We start from the raw sequence: 24060 nt of genomic DNA on the forward strand, positions 1-24060 counted from the left end.
GGTGATGGTGGTGGTAATAACACTCAACATTAAAAAAGTACTTGCTGTGTCCTAGTCATCATCGTAATAATTTTATAGAAGGTAAAGTATGAAGCAGATAGTATTATTACAATTTTATCAAAGTATGAGGTAGATACTATTATTACAATTTTACCAATAAGAACATTGAGGTATGTAAGGTTAAGTAACCAGCCCCAGGACAAAGAAACTGCACATAGAGATCAGGATTCGAACCCATGCAGCCTAAGTCCAGAGTCAACTCTTAAGTACTTTATATGATATAACTTAATGAAAAAAATTAGATCAATAGTGATACATTTAACAGGTAAAATCTACATGATACTACTAGTTGGATGGTGATGCCATTACACAGATGAGAAATAACAGAGACCAAAGATTTAGAATTAGGGGTAAAGAGGAAATCAAGAATTCTATGTTGACCAAGAGAATCAAATGACTATACAATATCAAATGGATGTTTCTAGGATGTTCGCAATACCAGTAGAAACTCTTGGGAGGTGTCAAGGCTAGAAGTATACAGACTGGGGTCATTTGGGTAAATAAACAGTACTTATGTCAGGTAACTTCAAGGATAAAGTATGTAGATTTAAAAACAGAAAGCAAGAAAATGGCCAGGAATATTACAAAATTCAGACTTAAAGCAAAAGAAGAGTCAGTGAAGGAACCAACTGAGAAGGAACCAACAATGAGGCAGGAGAAAAGCCAAGAACTGTGCTGTAATAAAGATGAGAGCTTAAAGGAGGAGGAAATAGTCAGCTTTAAGTAAATTAAGAATAGGAAAGTGACAGGATGTGACAACATGAAGGTAACTTGACGTTAACAAGAGCAGTTTTAAGGAACTATGTATACGGAAGCACAAATGGCGGGTGTTGAAGAAAGAATGTGATATGAAGAAGTGCAGCAGCCAGCGCAAGCAATCCTTTCCAGAAACTTGAATAGGGGACTAGAAAAAGAGTCAATCATTGGAGAGGGATGTGGAGTTAAATGCTTACACAATATTTAAAGATAAGAAACACAAGCACGTTCTACTGAAGGGAATGATCCACAAGATTCAGTGAGAGAAGCTCTCGAAACAAGAAAGGGAAGGAGTAATGGGCAAAAGAAGAAAGGGGTAGGGTCACAAATAGAGAAGATGGCCTTAAACTAAAGCAGAGACACTTCATCCAAATTATAGAAGGGAAGCAGAGTTTAGGAACAAAAGCAAATAGTGGAGTAAATGTGGTGGTGGGAAGATGAAAGAATTTATGTGTGATACTTTCTATTTCCCTAAAGAAATATGAGGCAAAATTAACAACTGAAAGCACAAATAGGTTAAGGGAACAGGTAGAGAGGACAAGAAGTGAAGCAGTCATTTTGAAGAGAAGGATATAAACATTCTAGAAAAGGCAGTAGAATTACCAGGGAGTGGTTAGGACCCATTTGATATGTGTGATCAGAACTTTTTTGTTTTTTAATATTTTTACTAAGTAATATTCACACTTACACAGTCCAACCATATTATACAATCAATGGCTCACAATATCATCACATAGTTGTGTATTTTTCACCATGATCATTTTTAGAACTTTGGTATCACTCCAGAAAAAGAAATAAAAAGAAAAAAGAACTCATACATCTTATACCCCTTACCCTTCTCTCTCATGTCCCACAGTATTTCAATATACCTGATTTTTACCCTTTATCTCCCTCTATTATTTATTTTTTATCTTTATTTTTCTTTTACTCATCTGTCCAAACCCTGGATAAAAGGAGTATCAGACACAAGATTTTCACAATCACACAGTCACACTGTAAAAGCTATATAGTTATATAGGCTTCAAGAATCTAGGCTATTGGAACACAGTTTATCAGCTTTAGGTACTTCCCTCTAGCCACACCAATACACCATAAACAAAAAGGGATATCAATATAATATGTAAGAATAGCCTCCAGGATAACCTCTCGACTCTGAAATCTCTCAGTCACTGAGACTTCGTCTCATTTCTCTCTTCCCCCTTTAGGTTAAAGAAAGCTTTCTCATTCCCATGATGCTGGGTCTCAGCTTATCCAGGGAGTCATGTGCCACGTAGTGGGGGAGGGCAGTGAGTTCACCTACCAAGTTGGCTTAGAGGTCGGTATGGTCAGAACTTTAATGTGAGATCAGAAGATGCAGTGTTGTATTTTACCTATCAATGTTTAGATGCCCAGGTGCTGAAATACAGCGAGCAGGTAAGTACGTAGGTCCAACCAAAGTGGTGGATTTTCCAGGCATGCTTAATGGGAGGAAAATTGTGTCAATGGGAATTTGGGTTATTTGAAAGAATTGAGTTTATTTATTTACTTATTTATTTTACATAAACATTATGAAATAAGTTTAATTTGTAAAATATAAAGAAATTTAAGAGTGTTCTACATATCGATTATTAAGCATTACAGAATAAGATATTTCACATCAGTTTCAAATGTTTAGGAACACTAAAAAAAAAAGATAATATAAAAAACACGATAAACTCCACAGCTAACTAGAGGGTGACAGACATTATCTGTTTCGTCTAAACTTGTGCTATATCCTTTTATCTAGAGCCTTAGCAAATTTGTTTTTAATTGTCCCTAAATTGTTCCTTATGGAAAATGAGAATATTAAGTACTATTTAATATTCACAACATGATTATATCTGATAGATTTGTGAAGGACTACTTTTCTATTAGCATTTTATATTTGCATATAGTGTTTTCAAAGCAAGACTTAAAACACAGATTCACTGCAACATAATGGATCAAAAACAATTTTCACTGTTATATTTGCAAACAAATTAGTATCACTCTATCTTAAGCAGCAAAAACAGCATACTTAACAAATTAATTGTTGAATATTTTGTATATTTTATTCACACACTTAAGAGGCGTTAAAAGCAGTCATTCTCAAAATAACTACTTTAAGGTGAAAAAATTATTGAAGTTGGAGGCACAATATTGGGATTCTACTGGTCCTGAAAGTATCTAATAATAAAAATTATTATACTAATAAAATAATAACAGTGAAATTACTATAAGCACTATAGGTCATAGTCTTAATCATTAAATTATGCCATTACTATCTTCTGTAATTACAAGCTTCATGTAGCTTGAATTCATATGATGAGATACTTTGCTATAGGCTCTCCTAATTCATCTCCACCAAGGCACATCATATCATCAACAATAATAATAATCATATGCATTTATAGAGCACTGACAAAAACCGTACTAGATGCTTTAAACACATTATTTGGAATTATGGGTTGGTTCCTTCTTATAATATTCTGTATTAGGTAGCTGAAAATTTCAATAGGTTAAGATATTTAAAATACCTCCCAGATCAGTTTGTTTCACAGGTAATCAGTAAACAGTACCTTTTATTATTAACGGAAATTTTCTATGGTGGATATTGGGCTTAAAACTTGGGAGTAGTGCTGATTTCAGTGCTATTTAAAAAAACTGCAAAAGTTGTTCACTTGTTCTCTTGGGAAGGCCTTTACTTGTCAAGCCACCTAGTTTGAGGTTTGTGATATTTTTAAGAATTTTTTGCTTTTTATTAATTTATAAATGGTTTAAAGCAAGAGTGTGGGAGTAGATAATTCAGACATAACTCCCTTGGTTAATCAGAGCATGAGCTAAGGTTTATCTTTACAGTAGATATGACCCCAGAAAAGTATCTTCTAGGTAAATAAACAGGCAAACATGACTGCAAGGCAGAATGCCTGGTACCTATTTTTACTTTCTTTAGAAGGAACAGAAATCATTCCTGGCTTTTTATTTAGATTGGTTCTCACAATTCATTTGGTAACCTTTAGTATGGCTCACTTTACTATACACAGCTAAAGAAAAACACAGAATTTTAATATTTCAGAACTACTTTTATTATAGAAGCATTTTATCACCAAGTCCAAAGAAGTAAAGTGACTTACCAGTGCCATAAATAAACTTGTGATAATTCTTAGAATACAGTTCCCAAACTCCCCACCTTTTCTCTAAACCAATGGTTGCTAAACTTTTCACAACTCATTTCAGAAGTTTTTAACTAAAATATTATGCTGATTAAGTAATAATTGTACTGAACTGCCAAACTGAACTTCAGAGATAATAAACATAGAAGCCTAATGATGATGTGTGATTTTATCTTTTTAAAAGAAATCTCAAGTCTGTGACATAAAATGAAATTTAGAGCTGAGGCATCAACAGTAATCATACATGCTGTCAGATTGGCATACAGGGGTCAGTAGGACAGAGGTAGAGATTGTCCAGAATTCGGACTATAGGTCATTTACTCTGCGTTCCACCAGCAATTATGAATCCTCACTCTAGCAATTTCTAATTTAGTGATTACAGGCAAGATTCTAATTCTCCCAGTTTATTTCTTTGTATTGAATGACTAGTCTTTTCAGAGGTTTTGGTGTTCTCTTTTTGCCCATTACTGGAGGACAGGAGAAAAGAATTACTCAAGTGTTAAAATGAATTCTGAGAGGCTTCTGGTTCCTAAACAACACACAAGGGATAAACAAAATAAATTTAGAGGCTGTAATCCTATTTTACATTTGAGAAGTATAGATGTCTGTGGGCAGGAAAGATGCAACTGTGAGAACTATATCCTTGCTTCCTAACACAGGTATCTTCTCCCTATTTCTCCCAGCCTACCAGGTACTAAGCTTCAGGGTGGGGGTTGGAGGGTGGGGGAGTTATAAGAGGTCCTTCCCACTTACAATCCAATGGAATGTCCAATGCCCTAAGGAAACTGCAGGTTGACTAACCCTTTGTTCCATCCAGATCACCTGCATTACTAATTGTATAAATTTGTTTAAGATTCTATAACATGGGACAGCACTCTTTCCTGGAATCTAAGGAAGATAAAGATGTTTTCCCCTATGTTTCGTTATACTTAAATATTTCTGCATCATTTAAATAAGAATGGGGGAAGGAAAGTTCATTTCAACTTACTTTACAATATTGAATGTAAAACCTTTTTACCGTCTCACATTATTTTCTTAAAAACAGCTCTGTAAGAATGGTAGAGTAGAAATGATCTGCATAAATGAAAGAAAAAAGTTGCTTGCTCTCACAAAGCCACAGATTGAGAATTAGATTCCTTGTATTTCTTCTTATATTAGGAACTAGGTTAAGTGTATTATGCACTAGTAACAATCAGGTGAGGAAATATGGTACAGCTTAATCACAACAGATTAGAGAAATACAACTGCTACAGAAGAAGCAAAATACCGTATTTCAAATCTAAATTATTTTTATTATTGTTTCTTTCCTTTAGACTATGCCAATTACAGGCTGACTGAATAAAAATATAATTTGTACCTTTGAAGTCTTCTCTCAATTGTTACCTAACCAACTACCCCACAATAACCCATACTTTATAAAAGACCAAGATTCAAATAATTCCAAGTCATTTCTTTTAGGAATCATACAAAGTCAGAAAAAGATCTACATGTCATAAAGAACAAATATAGCTAGAGGAAAGTACCTGAAACTATATAGGTGTGTTCCCAGTAGCCTTGTTTATTGAAGATGATTGTATAATAATATAACTTTTACAATGTGACTGTGTGTTCTAGTTTGCTAGCTGCCGGAATGAATATACCAGAAACAGAATGGCTTCTAAAAGGGGAATTTAATAATTTGCTAGTTTACAGTTCTAAGGTTGAGAAAATGTCCCAATGAAACAAGTCTATAGAAATATCCAATCAAAGGCATCCAGGGAAAGATACCTTGGTTCAAGAAGGCCGAAGAAGTTCAGGGTTTCTCTCTCAAGTTGGGAAGCACATGGCGAACGCAGTCTGGGCTTCTCTCTCAGGGGAAGGGCACATGGTGAATACAGCATTATCTGCTAATTTTCTCTGCTGGCTTCCTGTTTCATGAAGCTCCCGGGGAGGCGTTTTCCTTCTTCATGTCCAAAGGTCACTGGCTAGTAGACTCTCTGCTTCGTGGTGCTGCAGCATTCCCCGCTCTCTCCGAATCTCCATTCTCCAAAATGTTTCTTCTTTTATAGGACTTCAGAAACTTAGCAACACCTACCCAAATGGGTGGAGACATGTCATCACCCAATCCAGTTTAACAACCACTCTTGACTATATCACATTATCCAGGGAAATGATCTGATTACAGTTTCAAACACACAGTATTGAATAGGGACTATTCTAACTTTATGAAATGGAATTTAGATTAAAACATGGCTTTTCTAGGGTCCATACATCATTTCAAACCAGCACACTGTGTGATTGTGAAAATCTTGTGTCTGATGCTCCTTCTATCTAGGGTATGGACAGATGAGTAAAAATTAAGGATAAAAAATAAATAAATAATAGGGGTGACAAAGGTTAAAATGAATTGGGTACATGGAAATACCAGTGGTCAGTGAGAGGGAGTGGTAAGGGGTATGGTATGTATTTCTTCTATTTCTTTTTCTGAAGTGATGCAAATGTTCTAAAAAATGATCATGGTGAGGAATACACAACTAGGTGATGATATTGTGAGCCACTGATTGTCCACCGTGTATGGAATGTTTGTATGTTAAGTTTAATCAATAAAAATATTTTTAAAAAAGATCAAATCTAAGTACAGAATTTACAAGGATTAAAGGAAAAAAGTACACGATGTCTTGTTAGGTAAACAATTTTATGTTAAAAAGTCATAAATTGGTGGAGCTTTTATCTCTGACTCCTCCCTCTAAAAAGTCGACAAACATTAAAGATCATCAAGTTCAACCATCAGTGATCCAAAAGTGCAATAAAAAATTATTAATGGCAAAGATGGGACTAATATTCAGTTCCTCTGACATTTCACTGTGTTAATCTATTTATCTTAATTTCCATAATTTGTAAATATTGGCAAAAATATTTCATTGAGAGAGGTGTGTCATACCAACATTTCACAATAACAATATTGCCATCTGCTGGCAAACAGGGCAAATGCAATTTACACTCTATATGGTTTGTTTCTCAGTAATATTCTGAGTTCCACGATATTCTATAATGTCCCACGCCAATTTCAGATTACTTGCATCATCAGTCTGCAAATATTTATAGATATTCTTTAAATCATGAACCTGATTCTGTTACACCAGTTCGTTAAACAAATATTTGTCAAGCACAGTGCTAGATCCCTCAGATCTCTGACCTCAAAGAGTTTAGAGTGTAATAAAGACACAGATAAACAAGTAATTAAAATATAGCGAGGTGGTTACAAAACAGGAATATCATACTCAGATGAGGATTCATGTGAGTAATCATTAGGAAAACTCTCTTAGATAGATATTTTAGTTGATTAGCCATACAAAAGTCTGAGAAGCAAACACTCCAGGTAGGAGGACGCAGCATGCTCAATGGCTTGAAGGCTAGAGAACATGCAGGCAGTTCACTATGGCTTAAGCAGATAATGGCAAAAGAGAGTGGTAAAACAAGGAATTGCCTGGGAACCAGAACTTCAAGAGCCCTGGCTGCCATAATAAAAAAGTAGCACTTTATTCTGAAAGCTACGAAGGGAACTTCAAGGACTTTAAGCTGAGGAACTATAAAATTATCAAATTTGCATCTTAAAAAACAGCTTTCATATTTTTTTAACATATTCTTGCACTGTTTTACTTGTCATAACTGGATGTAACAGTTTTGTAATTTGAATAAAACATCAAATAAAGAAAAGGGCTCAGGACAGAAACTTACAGGATAGACAAGATTGTTGGCAGGGAGGCTGTCTAGGAAATTTTATTTCAGTAAATCAAGAGAAAATTGAAGAGTACTTGAGGGAGGTACCATCAAAGGGAATAAAGAGTAATGACTCATAAGAAATATTAAGACAGTAGCATCAATAAGAAAAATTAATTTTAGGTAAAACAGAAAAAGGTGAACTGGAGAACTTTCAAATATGGGACTTGGGTAGATACTGAAGAGGGGCTTATAAATACATATAAAAAAAGAGGGGGTGAAGGGGTATCTGGAGTTCTATATATTGTTTTTGCATTAATTTTGTAACTTTCCAGTAAACTAGAAGTTATTTCAAAACAAAGAGTTCTTTAAAAAAAGAGTAGGACACACATTTCATATATCATATTAAAACTGCATACATTACATGCTTTACAAAAATACCCACAGGAAATTCACCAACAACATCTGCAGTAATTAGCTCTGAATGGATAGATCAATTATCTTTTAAACGGATTCTTTCTTATATCTTCTAAATTTATTAAGAATATGTATTTTTTGTACATTTTGTATGTATTTTTGAAGCACAATGACTTTTATTTATATTTATTTATTTATTTATTTATTTATTTTACATGAGTAGGCACCAGGAATCAAACTTGGCTCTCCAGCATGGCAAGCGAGAACTCTAACTGCTGAGCCACGGTGGCCTGTCCCACAATGACTTTTAAAAAAACAGTTCACTTTATTTATAAAAATTTCATGGGCATAATTCTCCCTTAAGAAGAACTGGTCATTAGCAAATCATCCTATATTTCACAAACATTTTATATTCTTCATAATTAATTGTCATGTTCTTGTAAGTTTTCACTGACTATGAGACTATAATGGTTAAACCATCACTCTAGTCTCAAGTATTTTTGTTTCCATTCAGGAAATTTCATTGATCTACAGAGTTACTCAATTATTCAGCACTTATTAGCTGCATAACTGTGTCTCAGGGCTCTTCCCAAGATATCTGCATGACTGGCACCCTCAATTTAACTGTCATTTTCTCAATAAGAAAGACCTGACTATCTGAATTCTAAGAACAACATGCTCTGGCCACCACGGCCACTAAAGCCATTTCTTATTTATTTTTCTCCAGAAACATATCATCTCATACGCAATTTAATTTATTTACTACATTTATTGTGTGTCTCACTTTTTATCTAGACTGTAAAGTTCTTAAAATCATTCATGGAGGGCGGGCCGCAGTGGCTCAGCGGGCAAGAGTGCTTGCCTGCTATGCCGGAGGACCCCGGTTCGATTCCCGGCCCCAGCCCATGTAAAAAACAAACAAACAAACAAAATATAATAAAACAAGAAAATGTTTAAAGATGTTTCCCTTTCTTCCTTCCATCCTTCCTTCCTTCTCTCTGTCTTTCCTTCCCTTCCTCCCTCTCTCTAAAAAAAAAAAAAAAAAAATCATTCATGGATTTTTCTCGTTTTGTTCCCAAAGGCATCTCTGTCATCAGAACAATGCTGGCATGTGGAGTGCACTCAACAAATAACTATCAAATTAATGCATGCACGAATGAATTAATACATGAAAGAATAAACGAATGAATACATAAAATAAATTAATAAATAAATGAGTATTAGGTTAAAGAAAAGCACACACAATTTTTTTCAAAAGACTATCAGTCATTGATACGACTTTATTTAATCTAGAAGTCACTGGTTCTATGCTTAAACATTTATAGAAACTAATTTAGCCAACGGGATCAACAAACTTTATTCCTCATACATAGCACTACTAAAGTTTACTTTCAGATTTAATAAAGGTCAGAAATAATTATATAGCTCAAATAACTTCTCTAATTGATTAAATGTATAAAAAATATACAACATAAGTTTCAACATCAAAAAAAGTTTACCACTTGTAATCAGAGCTTACAATGTACCTCACTGAAAAATGTTCATTTACCACTGAAGATCACTGAGAAGCTCTGCTTCCCAATTCTCATCTAACCAAAAGATATGTTGATTCTTTTTTTTTTTAATCCTTCAGTAATGAGGGAAAAGGGACAAGAAGGCAAGGGCACATAATCAGCTTACTCCAAGTTTAAGAACAAGATAAATATATAAGTTATTAAAGTAGAAAAAGATTCAAATATTCTAGAAACTTGTTAACAGACCATTTCAAAATGCAAAATTTGATAAAAAGTCACAGTAAAACAGAGTTTAAAACTAATATCCAAAAGATCTAATTACAAGGTTTGTGCAAAATACAGTCTCAACCCTTAATCTCCAGAGTCAGCATCATAACCCTCAGTATATTAACAACTCTCAATTAACTGCATATTTGTATTGTACTAGGGATGGCTATTTTGGTTTGTTCAGTATTTTGTAGCTTAAGTAAATTTCTTTATTAGCTAATACATAAGTAATGTTACAAAGCTACTTACACCAATATAGGCTTTCCAGATATCCTGGGGTGTCTAAGCACCTCTGACATTGTTTCTTTTGTTTCTTCCATTCTCTCTCCATCACTGGAATCCACAACAAATATTACCCCATAGGACTCAGCATAGTAATTCTTCCAGATTCCCCGAATTCTCTTTCCACCTCCCAAGTCAAAGATGGTAACTTCAAACTTTCCTTGTCTAAGGTCAATTTTGGAAAATCCAACAGTAGGAGCCACATCTTCAGGATATTCTGTTACAAATGATAAAAAATAAACAATCTTTACAACTTGAATGACATGAAAAGTGCTATTCAATCATATTTCAATTCTAAGTGGAATGTTACTATTTGCTTACAAAATAAACATTATATCCAAGCACACTGAAAGGGGAGGGTAAATATTATGAAATATTCAAGTAAAATTTGTGTTCCATCCAGATAAGAATTTGTCTGTTTTGTTTACTAATACAGCCCAGCACCTAGAATAATTCCTAGCATATAATAGGCATTTTATAAACACCTATTAAATGACTAAATGAATGGACTTCTTTAAGGCTGTTTACTTCCCATATAACAAATAATAAAAATCTCAACACTTTCCACCCATGGCCATAACCAGGGACAACCACAACTTCTGTGGAGTTATAATGGAATCCCTGAACACTTAACAGAAAAGTTTTGAAGAATCAAAGAATAAGAGAAGCTACCAAAAGTAAATCTACTCATTTTAATTAGCTGAATTATAGGTATAATTGAATAAAGAAACTTTAGCACATAGCCTGAAAACATAAAGAGAAGCTCTCAATGTTCCTAGGGGAACATGCTTTCGATGTTCCAATAAATTCATATTCAATTTTTTTTTACATTCTGTGTATGACACAAAGAAGGTACAGGATGTATATTACTACTCCTTGGTAGTTAGGATCATAACTACCAAGGAGGAGTAATAGCAACACGGAAAGAGATTAAAAAGATCACCAAGGGTTAAGAAAGAGTTCAGAGAGGAGAGAGGACTTAAAGAAAGGTAGGATCTAAGCAGGCAGAACAGTAACCTAGGTAAGGGGAATGGCAAAAGCAAAATGGTGAAAACAAGTTGCATACTGTGGCTGAGGAGACCCATAAGACTGAATGTAAACTGAAGCTATCCTGAAGAAGCTTCTGTATACAGAAAACGGCTAGTAGTTGAAGGTATTTCAGTTGACCAATAATATGATTAAGGTAACAAAGGCAGTGTTTTGTTAAGATGCATCTTGCAAAAATCTCTAGATTGACTAGAAGTGACAGTTTTCAAAAGTTATTGAAAAAATCTATAAGAGGTGTGAAAATAAAAAGAAAGGAATGGAAAAAGAGGGAACTCATGAAAGATTAATAGAACAGATGATTCAACTCTTAAAGGAAAAAAAGAGCTGAAGCTTCATTTTTTATGTCTAGAATAAAAAACAAAAGATCAGGTTTTGTTTAGAGATACAGTTAATACAGTAGCAACAAACCAGATGTTACTTTTAAAATTCAAAGCAAAATTTTAAAAAATTAAAAATTCAATTCATCAGTTGTACTAGCCACATTTCAAATGCTCAAAAGTCAGTGGCTACTCTACTGAACAGAGCTGATACAGAACATTTACATCATTGCAAAAAGTTCCATTGGACAGGATTGGTTTAGAGGGTCATATCGTTTCTACATTCAACAACATATTTGTTATTACAAAGACAATTAAGAAAAGCATTTGCTGCTAGGTTTAAGTGTGACTGAGAAACAGACCTTGCAATGCATCACTCCCTTTCAGCAGTCACCCTATTATAGAGTTTACAGAACTCCCTAGAAAGTTAACAGTGCTATCACAAATCACATTTTGATGCTAAGGCCTTCATTATCTAAAGAAGAAACAGCAAAGTTAGAAGTAATATAAGCAGTATTGTTTTCCAGAAAGAGAATTACACTGGACATTTCAACATGCATATCTATCTAGTCTTGGTCAGAACTGGTTTCCTGGTAAAACGGATAGCTCTGTCTTTGAGTGTAATCTGAGATGTACTCCCAAGAAATCATCAGTGAAAATAAAGTAAATCAACTATGCTGGACAAGGGAAAAGGGCATTAACATGTACTGAACACCTACTCTGTACCACGACTTTGTTAGGCTTCAGGATATAAAATTGAATAAGATATGGTGCTGTCTTCAAGGAGAATATGGTACAATACTGAGACAGAATATTAAGGGAAATAGTAAAGAATTTAAGTGTTCTGTGAACATACTTGTAGAGGAGAGTACGAAGGCATTAGAGGGAGAAACTGAAGAGCAGAAAGTGGGGGCAACTTATGTTCTAGAAAGACCTCAGAGAAGAAATGAAATGTGAGTGAAGTTTTTAAAGTTACACAGTTGTAACAGAGAAAGCAAAAGAACATACTAGGCAGGGGGAGCAATGCAAGCAGAAATAAAATGATGGCAATATTCCTACTAAACTAATTCAGATTAATAATTTTTTCAAAGTTACATGGTGTACAGAGACAAACTCAAATCCTGGTCTTCAGGACATCAAAAGCCTACTTCTTTTGATATGTGGAATAACCTTCCATGGTTCACACTCATGATTCTGTGTTTCAAGACTCAAGACTAAAAGTTACAGTGTGCTCTTCACCAGAAATCCTTCTTTGATGATTCCTTCTCTACCTCCATATGCAGAATACAATTAGTGAAATACATCTCTAACTTAACACCTATACCCTCTATCACAATATTCTGTCTTCTTGTTGGTCTTCACGTAGTCTATATCATCCTAAAGGGACCATATTTTTGTATGTTTAGAATTTAGCACAAAATACATACTGGGTCACTATCAACACCAAACTTCCAAGATAGCCAAAGCTGCTGTCCATCCATCCACGTGCCATGCTTTCCTTCCATCTAGTTATCTATTCATCCACTACTATAATAATTTACTGAAGGCCTACTATGGACCAGGCATCAAACAAGACCTAAGGATACAAAGACACATACATGGTTTCCAATCCTGAAGATTTCAGATAAGTATATGTGTTAAAACATAATTTCTAGAAAGTTCAAGATAAAATGCAAATATATAATAATTCAATATTTACTGAATCTGGCATTGGGCAAGGTTCTAAAAATATAAAAATTAATAATATCCAGCTTCTGATCTTACAGTGCTCTTAGTTTATAAGGCAAACAAATATAAAAAGTAAATATAATGAAGATATGACATGAAAAGTATTGACAAAGTACTATGTGAACAGAGCAAAAGAAACAAATAATTGAGTCTATGGCAAAAAGAATCAGAAGTTTCCTGGAAGAGATGATTTCCTAGGGGATAAAAGAGGTGTCCTTCAGGTCGACAGGGTAATGATAAGAAAATTACAGCAGAAGGAACAGCATAGGCAAAGGCACACTAGAATGATACAAGTGAGTATAGGAAAGAGAAGCCCAAAAAGGAGCAAGTAGTCAATTTTATTTTTGTGGTAGTAGAAATGGGTAGGGTCCCATCTTCCCCTGGATGGAAAAATCTTGGGATTAGAGAAGACTTCACAGAGGACACTACATGGCAAAATAAGTCTGTAAAAGATAAGTAGTTATTCTTCCTAGTAAGACAAGTGGGGACAACATAAACAAAAATCTAAAGACATGAAAAAACTAATTTTGGGAAACTTCAAGTGCTTCTATATAACTGGAAACACAAAAAGTCAGGCAAAGAAATCAGCCACTGGAGTCAGCTGAAATAAAAATAAAAGATGAAGAATACAGACAGAGCCAGAAGGGAGCTCAAAGTTGAAGGAAGGCTTGACACTTTATACACAATATGGCAAACTGAGCATTTTCTAGTTAACAGAATATATGTAAAAATGGGGTGTCCTTAAAGGCAGGAACAGATGAATATATGGAGGTGGAAGACAGAAAGGAAAGAAGATGTTCTAAATACGCACAACAAATCAGAGGTTCTGCTTCGCAGATCCTTAGGTGCCTGCTTCCTAGAACATAAGATACAGAAGGAAAGTTAGAAGGGAAGACGTTTAGAGCTGAGGTCATAGCCTACAAGTCATATCTGGCTCATCACCTGTTTTTTGTATAGCCTATAGGTTAAGCATGTGTTTTACATTTTTAAATAACTGAAAAAAAATTTACTACTACCTATTTTGAAAATAATAAACTCAAATTCAGTGTGTCTGAATAAAGTTTCATTGGAATACAGACATGCTCATTTATTTACATTATTATTGCCTATGGCTCCTTTCACACACCCATGTTTGAATTGCATAGTTGGGACAAAGACAGCATGGCCCAAAAAGCCTAAAATATTTACCACCTGGTTCTTTATAGAAATGCTTGCTGACCTCTAGTTTAGATGATGTAGGAAGTGTTATATAAGGATATGATCTAGGAGATAGCATGAGCAGTACCAAGAAGGATTCTCAGACAGGAACACATAATTTACAATTAAAATTAAATAGTAAAGTTTGGAGTCCAGAAACGTTTTGCCCCAACAATAAGTTTTGCAAGATGTTATTTTTCTTTCATAAATTCCCATAAATAAAAGCCCCTAACCATTTGGTATGCATGAAATATTGTTGCAATTATTGGTTTCCAAGAATGAATATGTGATGGTTTTCCCCTAATTCATACCCTCAAGATACCTGGCTGGTACTAAGTTCTCTTGGTAGGTAACAAACTTACTAGCATGGTCACTGCTATATGGTTGTTCAAAGCATTAAATTAAGAAGACTAATTAAATCTGTCCAGTGAGGTGTACTATATGTGATATAAACCTTTTATTAGCACAGAGGCCATAGCTTTACAAGAACTATAAAAACTATATAACATATTGGAAAAAACCACCAGGAGATGCTAAGAGAGCAGGATAGCTTTGCTTCTACCTTCCTTGCATCTAGGTATGGCTGTGTGACTAAATTCTGGTCAACAGAATATAAGTAAAAGTGGGATGTGCTTAAAGGCAGGGGCATATCATTCTTTTTTACTTTCTTCCTTCCTGTTAGCTGGAGTGTATATGTGATCCCTCTTAGCTAATCAAAGCACTCAGAGAGTTTCTGTATCTCTGCACTTATTCAAACCTGAAATATGAAAATAGGCCAGTATTGTCAAGCCAGAGCCTATTCACTATATTAATAACAAGAATATTAAGAATTTAAAATAATGGAGTGTACAGCCAAGCACACTATCTGTATCTATGGAAATTTAATAAAGCATTTTAAAATTAAGGAAATAATTCAGAATAATTTAATAGAGTTCAGACAGCATACAAATATTTTTTAGCTTACCTCCTTGGATTCCCTTTGCCGTTGCAGTTTTACCAGCATTATCAAGTCCCACCATCACAAGGGTCACCTTTCTTGAAATAACAAAAATTTAACAATCACTTTTTTAGTTTATTTATTACTGGGGAAAAATAAATGCAGATTCATCCATCCAAGCATCACTTAAGGGACATATGCTAGGTACAAGAAAATCTGCTAGTGGCTAGAGGGTACAAAGATGTATAAAATATAGATTCATAAAACAAAATTCATAAAAAAATACCTATATATATATATATATATATATATATATATACCTACAAAGTGCCATGACTTTGCTATCTAGACAAATGAAGAAAAACTGTATGATAGATAATCCAAAGGATAAAGAAGGGATAAGGAAAAGAATGAGGAGAAGGAGGGAGGAAGGGAGGGGAAAAGAAGGGAGAAAAAAAAGGAAGAAAGTAGGAAGATGGAATCTAACACAAGTTAAACTATCATGGCCAAAGACTCAATTTTTTAAATTAACTGAACTCCATGAATTATAAAAAATCTGTTTACCTAATGAAATTATACAGGAGAAGAATTTTTGCTAGTTTCTAGGTACAATTGGCATTTTCAAGTCTATGTTTTTAGATATGCAGAACCTGAACAAGTATATATCGTCAATACAATAACATTATTTCAGGTGCTAACATATTATCAAAGAAGGTTCTTACAACTGTAAAGTTTAAAATGATTTTGATGATATAGCTAAACTCCATAGAGACAAAAATAAAATAAAGTAAAATCTAGTTCTATGTTACAACTGAAGAAACAAAAGCCCAGATGAATTAAATAATGTCTGCAAGGCCATATTATGAATCAGTTAACCGAGTCAGAACAAGAATCAAATTCACCTAATCCCTATGGGCTTCTCAACCCTAGGATAGACACAAAGGGGCAAACTTAGTATACAGGTCTATGAGCTTGATGATCCATTCCACCACTAACAAGCTGGTAAAGCTCATTTCTGTACCAGGCTGAATTTGTGTTCAATATAAGAAAGGTGAGACAGTCTACTTCCTACACAGATTTGGGAATAAGAATTGCCTTGGAAATACAGAGAGACAACTAGTGAAATTCTGACAGAGCTACCCTCCTATAACCACAGGAAGAGGCCACACTCCTGGGATAGAGGCAGAGTTTCTGTTCTGCCAAGTGCAGTCATTCCTCATTAGTGACTGTGCTGGTTTGAAGCTCTGATGTATCCCAGAAATGGTCAGGTTCTAATCCATTCCTGTGAGTGCAGACCTGGTATGGATGGGACCTTTTGGTTGTGTTATTTCAATTGAAATGTGACTCACCACATTCAAGGTGGGTTTTAACCTTTTACTGGAGACCTTTATGAGAAAATAAAAGGCTGAAAAATCTAAGAGAGAGTTTACAGAGAGAAGTCCCAGAAATGCTGAGAGAGGATCCACGAAACCTCAGAGAGGAGGCCACTGGAACTAGGAGCTGAAGGTAATGAAACACAGGAAACACTGGCCACATGCCTTGCTATTTGATAAGAGGAATCACACAGTCCTTTCTTCAGAGAAGGTATCATCCTGTTGGGACATTTTCATGGCCTTACAATGTAAATTTGTAAACTAAAAAATCCCCATTGTAAAAGCTAACCCATTTCTAAATATTGCATTCCAGCAGCTTCAGCAAACCAAAACAGTGACCATACCAACTAGAATTAAGAAACATAAAATAAAAGGTAGGAAAGGGTGTTCTTTCATCTCTCCAGACATCTCACCCTTGGATCTGGACTTTTGTGAGTATGTGTGTGTGTGTGTGTGTGATTTTAATTCCAGATGTATTTAAAGGGGTTGTATAACAAAGAGAAAGACCAGAGGTGGGAGTGTGAGGCAGATGAATCATGGGTCACAAGCCGAGTAAGAACAAACTTGGATTTGTAAAAGTCAAATTGGTCATTTATTAAACAAATAATTACTGACCATCTTCAGAATGCCAGACATTGTTCTAGGTACTGAAGATACACCTGCTTATTATTTAAAAAAATAAGAGACAAAAAACAAAAATAGACAAAAATTCTGCCGCTATTAAAGGCTTATAATCTAGTGGCACAAGCAGACAATAATAATAAAAGTAATTCATAAATAAATTATAAGTTATATAGTATATTAGAAAGTGATTAGGTACTATGGAAAAAACAGATTGCAAAGAAGACAGGAATGGGGGAGGGTCACCAGTTTATTTAGGTTGAGAAGGTGAAATCTGAGTGATCTGGGCAGGGGAGCGGGGGAGTTAGTCATGCAAATAAATGTGGCAGGAGAAAACAGCTGGTGCAAAAACACTAAGGTAGGGAAATGTTCAAGAATCAGTAAGGAAGCCAGTGTGGTGAAGTCATGTGAGGAAGGGGAAGAGTAGAAGGACTGGAAGTCTGAGATACATCTGTGGTCACATCTTGTAGCATCTTTTAGGCTATGGTGAGGACTCCGGCTTTTATTGTGAATGAAATGAATTTATTCTCCACATTAATTTCCTTTTTTTGTCTAAGAGCCTTAGCCTTTTTAAAATGCTTACTCACCACAGGGAATACATAGAAGTATATTTATGCTTGAATCAGCACAAGAATGGGATAAACTGTAATAAGCAACATTCCTTGACACCATCCCCAATCTGGTAGCGTTGGGTTCAGTGGGCATATTCAAGGAATCCACAACAGATTACGATTTAAGGAAGCAAAGTAGTACATGAAGTCCAGGTGGACTTTGTGGAAAGTTCATCTCGATTATCAACTTAAAAAATATAAATCACTCATTAAGGAAGCTATGGAATATATATTTTTATTTTTAACTTTTTTATTGTATAGTATAACATATATACAAAGCAAAGAAATAAAAAAGCAATAGTTTTCAAAGCACTCTTCAACAGGTAGTAACAGGACAGATCCCAGAGTTTGTCATGGGCTACCATATAATCCTCTCAGATTTTTCCTTCTAGCTGCTCCACAATATAGGAGGCTAGAGGGCTTAAATATTTTTTTATCATCACAATTGACTTTTTTCCTTCTTTTTTTTTGTGAAAAATAACATATACGAAAGAGCTATAAATTTCAAAGTACAGCACCACAATTAGTTGTAGAACAGATTTCAGAGTTTGACATGTGTTACAATTTTACAATTTTAGGTTTTTACTTCTAGATGCTCTAAAATACTGGAAATTAAAAGAGATATCAATTAAATGATTCAGCATTCATATTCATTTATTAAATCCTATCTTCTCTGTGTAACTCCACCATCACCTTTGATCTTTTCATCTCTCTCTTTAGAGGTGTCTGGGCTATGGCAATTCTAAATTTTTCATATTGGAAGGATATGTCATTAATATGGAGTAGGGAGATGGAACTATCTGATGTTCTAGAGAGGTTGGGTTAGGTTTCAAGACTTATCTGGACAAGGGACCCATTTGTAAGTTGTAGGTTTCTGGAAAGTTACTCTAGTGCGTGGAACCTTTGTGGAATCTTACATATTGCCCATGTTCTTTAGGATTGGCTGGAATGGTACTGGCTGGGGGTTGTATGATAGATAGGAAGATCTAACTAAAGCTTGCAAAGAGCAACCTCCAGAGCAGCCTCTCAAGAGACTATTTGAAATTTCTCTGCCACTGATACTTTTTACACTTCTTTTCCCCTTTTTAGTCAGGATGGAATTGTTGATCCCAAAGTGCCAGGTCTGGATTCATTCCTGTGAGTCATCTTCTACATTGCCAGGGAGACTGTCACCCCTAGATTTCATGTCCCATGTAGGATTTTCACTTGCAGAGTTGGACTTAGAGAGACTGAGGCCACATCTGAGCAACAAAAGAGGTCCTCCAGAAGTAACACTTAGGCATGCCTAAAGGTAGTCTATGCTTCTCTGCTATATACATAAGTATCACAAGAGTAATCCTCATGATTGAGGGAATGGCCTATTGATTTGGGTGTCCCCCAAGTTTGACACAGTATCAGGGTATTCCCTGATGGTAAGGATTAGTAGTTTCATGTTCTTTCTCCCATCCCTCAGGGGACTTTGTCAATACTTTTTAATTGTATGCTTAATATATGCTAGGATGTATCAAGGCATTACCATAATCTAAACAGGATTAAAGGACCTCTTTCTTACTCTCTGCTGTGTTTCAATTGTTCAAATGAGCTATAAAAATAGGATGAATTAGATTATGCACTACAGAAAATTTCAGTTCCAGACCAAAACAAACCTTTCTTCCATTGGTCTCAAAGAATATGTGTCGTTCTAAAATATAGACACTGTCTTTCTTACCCCTATGTTTTGAATTACTTTAACCCCAACCTCTTCAACTTCGTTCTTATCTCTAAATATCAGGTTATATATATATAACACAGCCTCTCAAAATCCAGAAATAATAATCACCACTCCAGACTTAATGTGTCTGCTCTAAAAGCTTCCAGTCTAGGCCCGTTTTTGTACAAGCATTTTCTAAAGGTGACTGTACCATCCTTGTTCTTTTGTTTACAGCTTATTTTGTCTCACCAAATGTCCCACATGTTCATTTATATCGTTGCGTGCCTCAAGTCTTTGTTCCCTTTTATAGCAGTACACCTTTGTTCATAAGTATACACCAACATTCACCAATCTACTTCTCCGCCAGTGCATCCTTCAGCCATCTGCATTCATAGGGCATCATGTATAGGGCCCAAAGTCCATAGTCCATCAACATTCTCAATTTTGGATAACTTCACTGTTTCCAAGAGAAGGAAAACCAATAAACACACCGTCACCAAATAGGAAATCTAAACCTCCCCTTAATTCTAGTTCCTTCCCCCATTATTTACCTCTGCTGTTCTTGTGGTTGTGCTCATGGTTTCCTTTTGAACATAGCTCATAGCATGCAATAGCAGTTTTTCCCCTGTACCCTGGACTAAAACATTCTTTGTACAAGAATCATATCTTTGAAGAAATTCTTGCAAGAACTAATTCATATATCTAGTGTTAATCAGTGGGACACAAAGGTCTATACAATTCCTTCCAATCTTGTTCATCCCCGTATTAGTTAAGGTCCTCTAGAGAAACAGAATTAACAGGAAATATTCATAAATACAAAATTTATAAAAGTGTCTCATGTAACCGTGGGAACGTAGAGTTCAAAATCTGTAGGGTAGGCTGTGAAGCTGACAATTCCAATGGAGGGTCTGGACTAACTTCACAGGAAAGGTTCGCCAGTCCAAGCAGGAAAAGAGCCTGTCTCTTCTGAATCCTCCTTAAAAGGCTTCCAGTGATTAGACTGAGCATCACTCATTGCAGAAGACACTCCCATTGGCTAACTACAAATGGAATCAGCTGTGGATGCAGCCAACGTGATTATGATTTAATTCTATGAAACATCCTCATTGCAACAGACAGGCCAGCACTTGCCCAACCAGACAAACAGGTCCCACCACTTGGCCAAGTTGACACATGAACTTGACCATGACAATCACCAACACGGTAATGAAGAATAACCATCTTCATGCCTATCCATTACCTTACACCAGATTCAACCTCATTAGCTAACGGTTCACCTATCTCTAGCTTCTAAGTATCTCTAAGTTCCCTATATTCTGTATTATAAGTCTCTGATTATACATTTACGTTGGTCATAAAAGTGGAATCATATAGTACCTTTCCTTTTGAATTTGGCTAATTTCACTCAGCATTATGTCCTCAAGGTTCATCCATCTTGTCATGTGCTTCAGGATGCTATGTTGTCTTACTGCTGCATAACAGTCCATCATACGTATATACTACATTTTGTTGATCCATTTGTCTGTTGATGGGCATTTGGTCTGCTTCCATCTTTAGGTGATTGTGAATAATGCCACTATGAATATCTGTGTGTAAATGTCTGTTTGTGCCATCGCTTTCAGCTCTTCTGGGTATAGACCAAGTAGTGCTATTGTTGGGTCATAGTGCAACTTGATATTTAGTTTCCTAAGGAACCACCAAACAATCCTCCAGTGTCTGCATCGTTATACATTCCCATTAGCTGTGTACAACGTCTCAGTTTCTCCACATCCTCTCCAACATTTATAGTTTCCTGTCTGTTTAAGAGCAGTCATTCTTGTAGGTGGGAGGTGGTATCTCACTGTAGTCTTGATATGCGTTTCTCTTATAACCAAAGAAAATTAGCATCTTTTCATGTGCTTTTGAGCCATCTGTATTCGCTCTACAGAAAAATGCTTATTCACCTCTTTAGACCATTTTATAATGGATTGTTTGTTCTTTTGTTGTTGAGTTTGTTCTTTTGTTGTTTGTTGTTGAAATGCTGTTATCATTTCTTCGTATATACAGGAAATCAAACCTGTCCGATATGTGAATTCCAAATATTTTTTCCCATTGAGCTGGCTGCCTCATCACTTTTTTGACAAAGTCCTTGAAGGTGCAGAAGCATTTGATTTGGAGGAGTTCCCATTCACCTATTTTTTTCCTTTTGTTTTTTGTGCTTTGGTTGTAAAGTTTAGGAAGCCACCTCCTATTAGTGGGTTTTAAGATGTTTCCCTACAGTTTCTTCTAGAAGCTATATGGTGCTACTTCTTATATTTAGGTGTCTGATATATTTTCAGTTAATTATTGTGTAGGGTGTAAGATAGAGATCCACTTTCATTCTTTTGGCTATTGATATCAAGTTCCTCCATGCCCAATTATTGAAAAGACAATTTTGCCCCTGTTCAGAAGATTTGTGGGCCTTGTCAAAAATCAGTTGACCATAGACTTGGTGGTCTATTTCTGTACTCTCAATTCAATTCCATTGGTCAATACTTCTATCTTTGTGCAGTACCATGCTGTTTTGACCACTGTGGCTTTATAATAGGTTTTAAAGTCAGGGAGTGTTAATTTTCCCACTTTATTCTTCTGTTGTAGGATGCTTTTAGCTATTCAAGGCCTTTTTGCCTTCCAGATGAATTTAGTAATTAACTTTTCCAAATCTTCAAAGTAGGCTGTTATTGGTACTGTGTTGAATCTGTACATTAATTTGGGGAGAATTGACATCTTAACTGTATTTAGTCTTCCCATCCATAAGCAGGGAATGTCTTTCCACCCATTTAGATTCTCCTTTGATTTTTTTCAGCAACGTTATATAGTTTTCTGTGTACAAGTCCTTTATGTTCTAGCTAAGATCATTCTTAAGTATTTGATTCTTTTAGTTGCTATTTTGAATGCAATTTTTTCCTTAACTAACTCCTCAGCTTGGTCATTGCTTGTATATAAAAATTTTACTGATTTCTGCACACTAATTCTATATCCCACCACCTTGCCAAATTTGTTTATTATCTCAAGTAAAGTTTCTGTAGATTTCTTAGGATCTTCCAAGTATAGTATCATATCATCTACAAATGAAAGTTTTTCTTCTTCTTTTCCAATTTGTATGCATTTTATTTCTTTGTCCTGCCTGACTGCTCTAGCTAAAAGTTCTAGCACAATGTTGAATAATAGTGGTGACAATGGCCATCCTTTTCTTGTTCCTGATATTAGGGGGAAAGATTTCAGTCTCTCACCATTGAGTATGATGCTGCCTACAAGTTTTTCATATATTCCCTTTATCATATTGAGATAGCTACCTTTGCTTCCTACCTTTTGGAATGTTTTTACCAGAAAAGTATGCTGAATTTTATTGAATGCTTTTTCAGCATCAATTGGGATGATCATGTGATTTTTCCCTTTCAATATGTTAATGTGCTGTATAATATTAATTGATTTTCTTGGGTTGAACCATTCTTGCATTCCTGGTATAAACCCCACTTGGTCACGGTGTATAATTCTTTTAATGTGTGGTTGGATTTGATTTGCTACTATTTTATTGAGAAATTTTGCATCTATGTTCATTAGGGAGATTGGCCTGTAGTTTTCCTTTCTTATAGCATCTTTACGCAGTTTTGGTATTAAAATAATATTAGACTCATAAAATGATTAGGTATAAGTTCTTCCTCAATTTTTAAGGAAAGTTGGAGCAGGATTGGTGGCAGTTCTTTCTGGAATGTTTGATAAAATTTCCCTGTGAAGCCATTTGGCCCTGGGCTTTTCTTTATAGGAAGATTTTTGATGACTGATTGAATCTCTTCTCTTGTGATTGCTTTGTTAAGATCTTCTATTTATTCCTGAGTCAGTGTAGCTTGTTTGTGTGTCTCCAAGAATTTGTTCATTTCATCTAAGTTGTCTAATTTGTTGGCTTATAGTTGTTCATAGTATCCTCTTATGATCTCTTTTATTTCTTCAGGGTCTGTGGTAATGCACCCCTTCTCATTTCAGATTTTGTTTACTTGCATCCTCTCTCTCTCTCTTTTGTCAGTCATCAATTTAATTGATTTTCTCAAATAAGCAATTTTTGGTTTTATGGAATCTTTCTATTATTCTTTTGTTCTCCCATTCATTTATCTATGCTTTAATCTTTGTCATTTTTCTTCTTCTATTTGGTTTGAAGTTAGTTTGCTATTCTTTCTCAAGTTCCTCCAGGTGTGCTGTTAAGTCCTCAATTTTTGCTCTTTCTTGTTTTTTAATATAGGCATTTAGGGCAATAAATTTTCCTTTCAGCACAGCCTTTGCTGCATCCCATAAGCTCTGATAGGTTCTATTTTCATTTTCATTCTTCTCCAAATAGCTACTGATTTCTCTAACAATTTT

At 35.1% G+C, this 24060-nt stretch overlaps 2 protein-coding genes across 8 annotated transcripts in view; one reads left to right on the forward strand and one right to left on the reverse strand.

The window, feature by feature from the left end:
* ARL13B (ARF like GTPase 13B) overlaps positions 1-24060 on the reverse strand; it is an 87862-nt gene that overhangs the window by 30926 nt on the left and 32876 nt on the right. For 2 of the 7 annotated variants that reach the window (XM_077118659.1, XM_077118658.1), the window contains exons 2-3: positions 15419-15489; positions 10133-10382 (exon numbers count right to left, since the gene is read on the reverse strand). In XM_077118659.1, the coding sequence (XP_076974774.1) occupies positions 10133-10382; positions 15419-15473 (305 nt within the window). In that variant the 5' untranslated portion in view covers positions 15474-15489. The other 5 variants (XM_077118655.1, XM_077118657.1, XM_077118656.1 and 2 more) reach the window with 4 other exon arrangements.
* The window catches only part of STX19 (syntaxin 19), a 40859-nt gene that overhangs the window by 11715 nt on the left and 5084 nt on the right, over positions 1-24060 (forward strand). The window contains exon 2 of the transcript XR_013158569.1: positions 2022-2131. The gene's annotated coding sequence lies outside the window, so the exon portion shown is untranslated. The remainder of the gene's footprint in view (positions 1-2021; positions 2132-24060) is intronic.

This window comes from Tamandua tetradactyla, chromosome 10 (genome assembly GCF_023851605.1).
Source record: "Tamandua tetradactyla isolate mTamTet1 chromosome 10, mTamTet1.pri, whole genome shotgun sequence".
Classification (NCBI taxonomy): domain Eukaryota; kingdom Metazoa; phylum Chordata; class Mammalia; order Pilosa; family Myrmecophagidae; genus Tamandua; species Tamandua tetradactyla.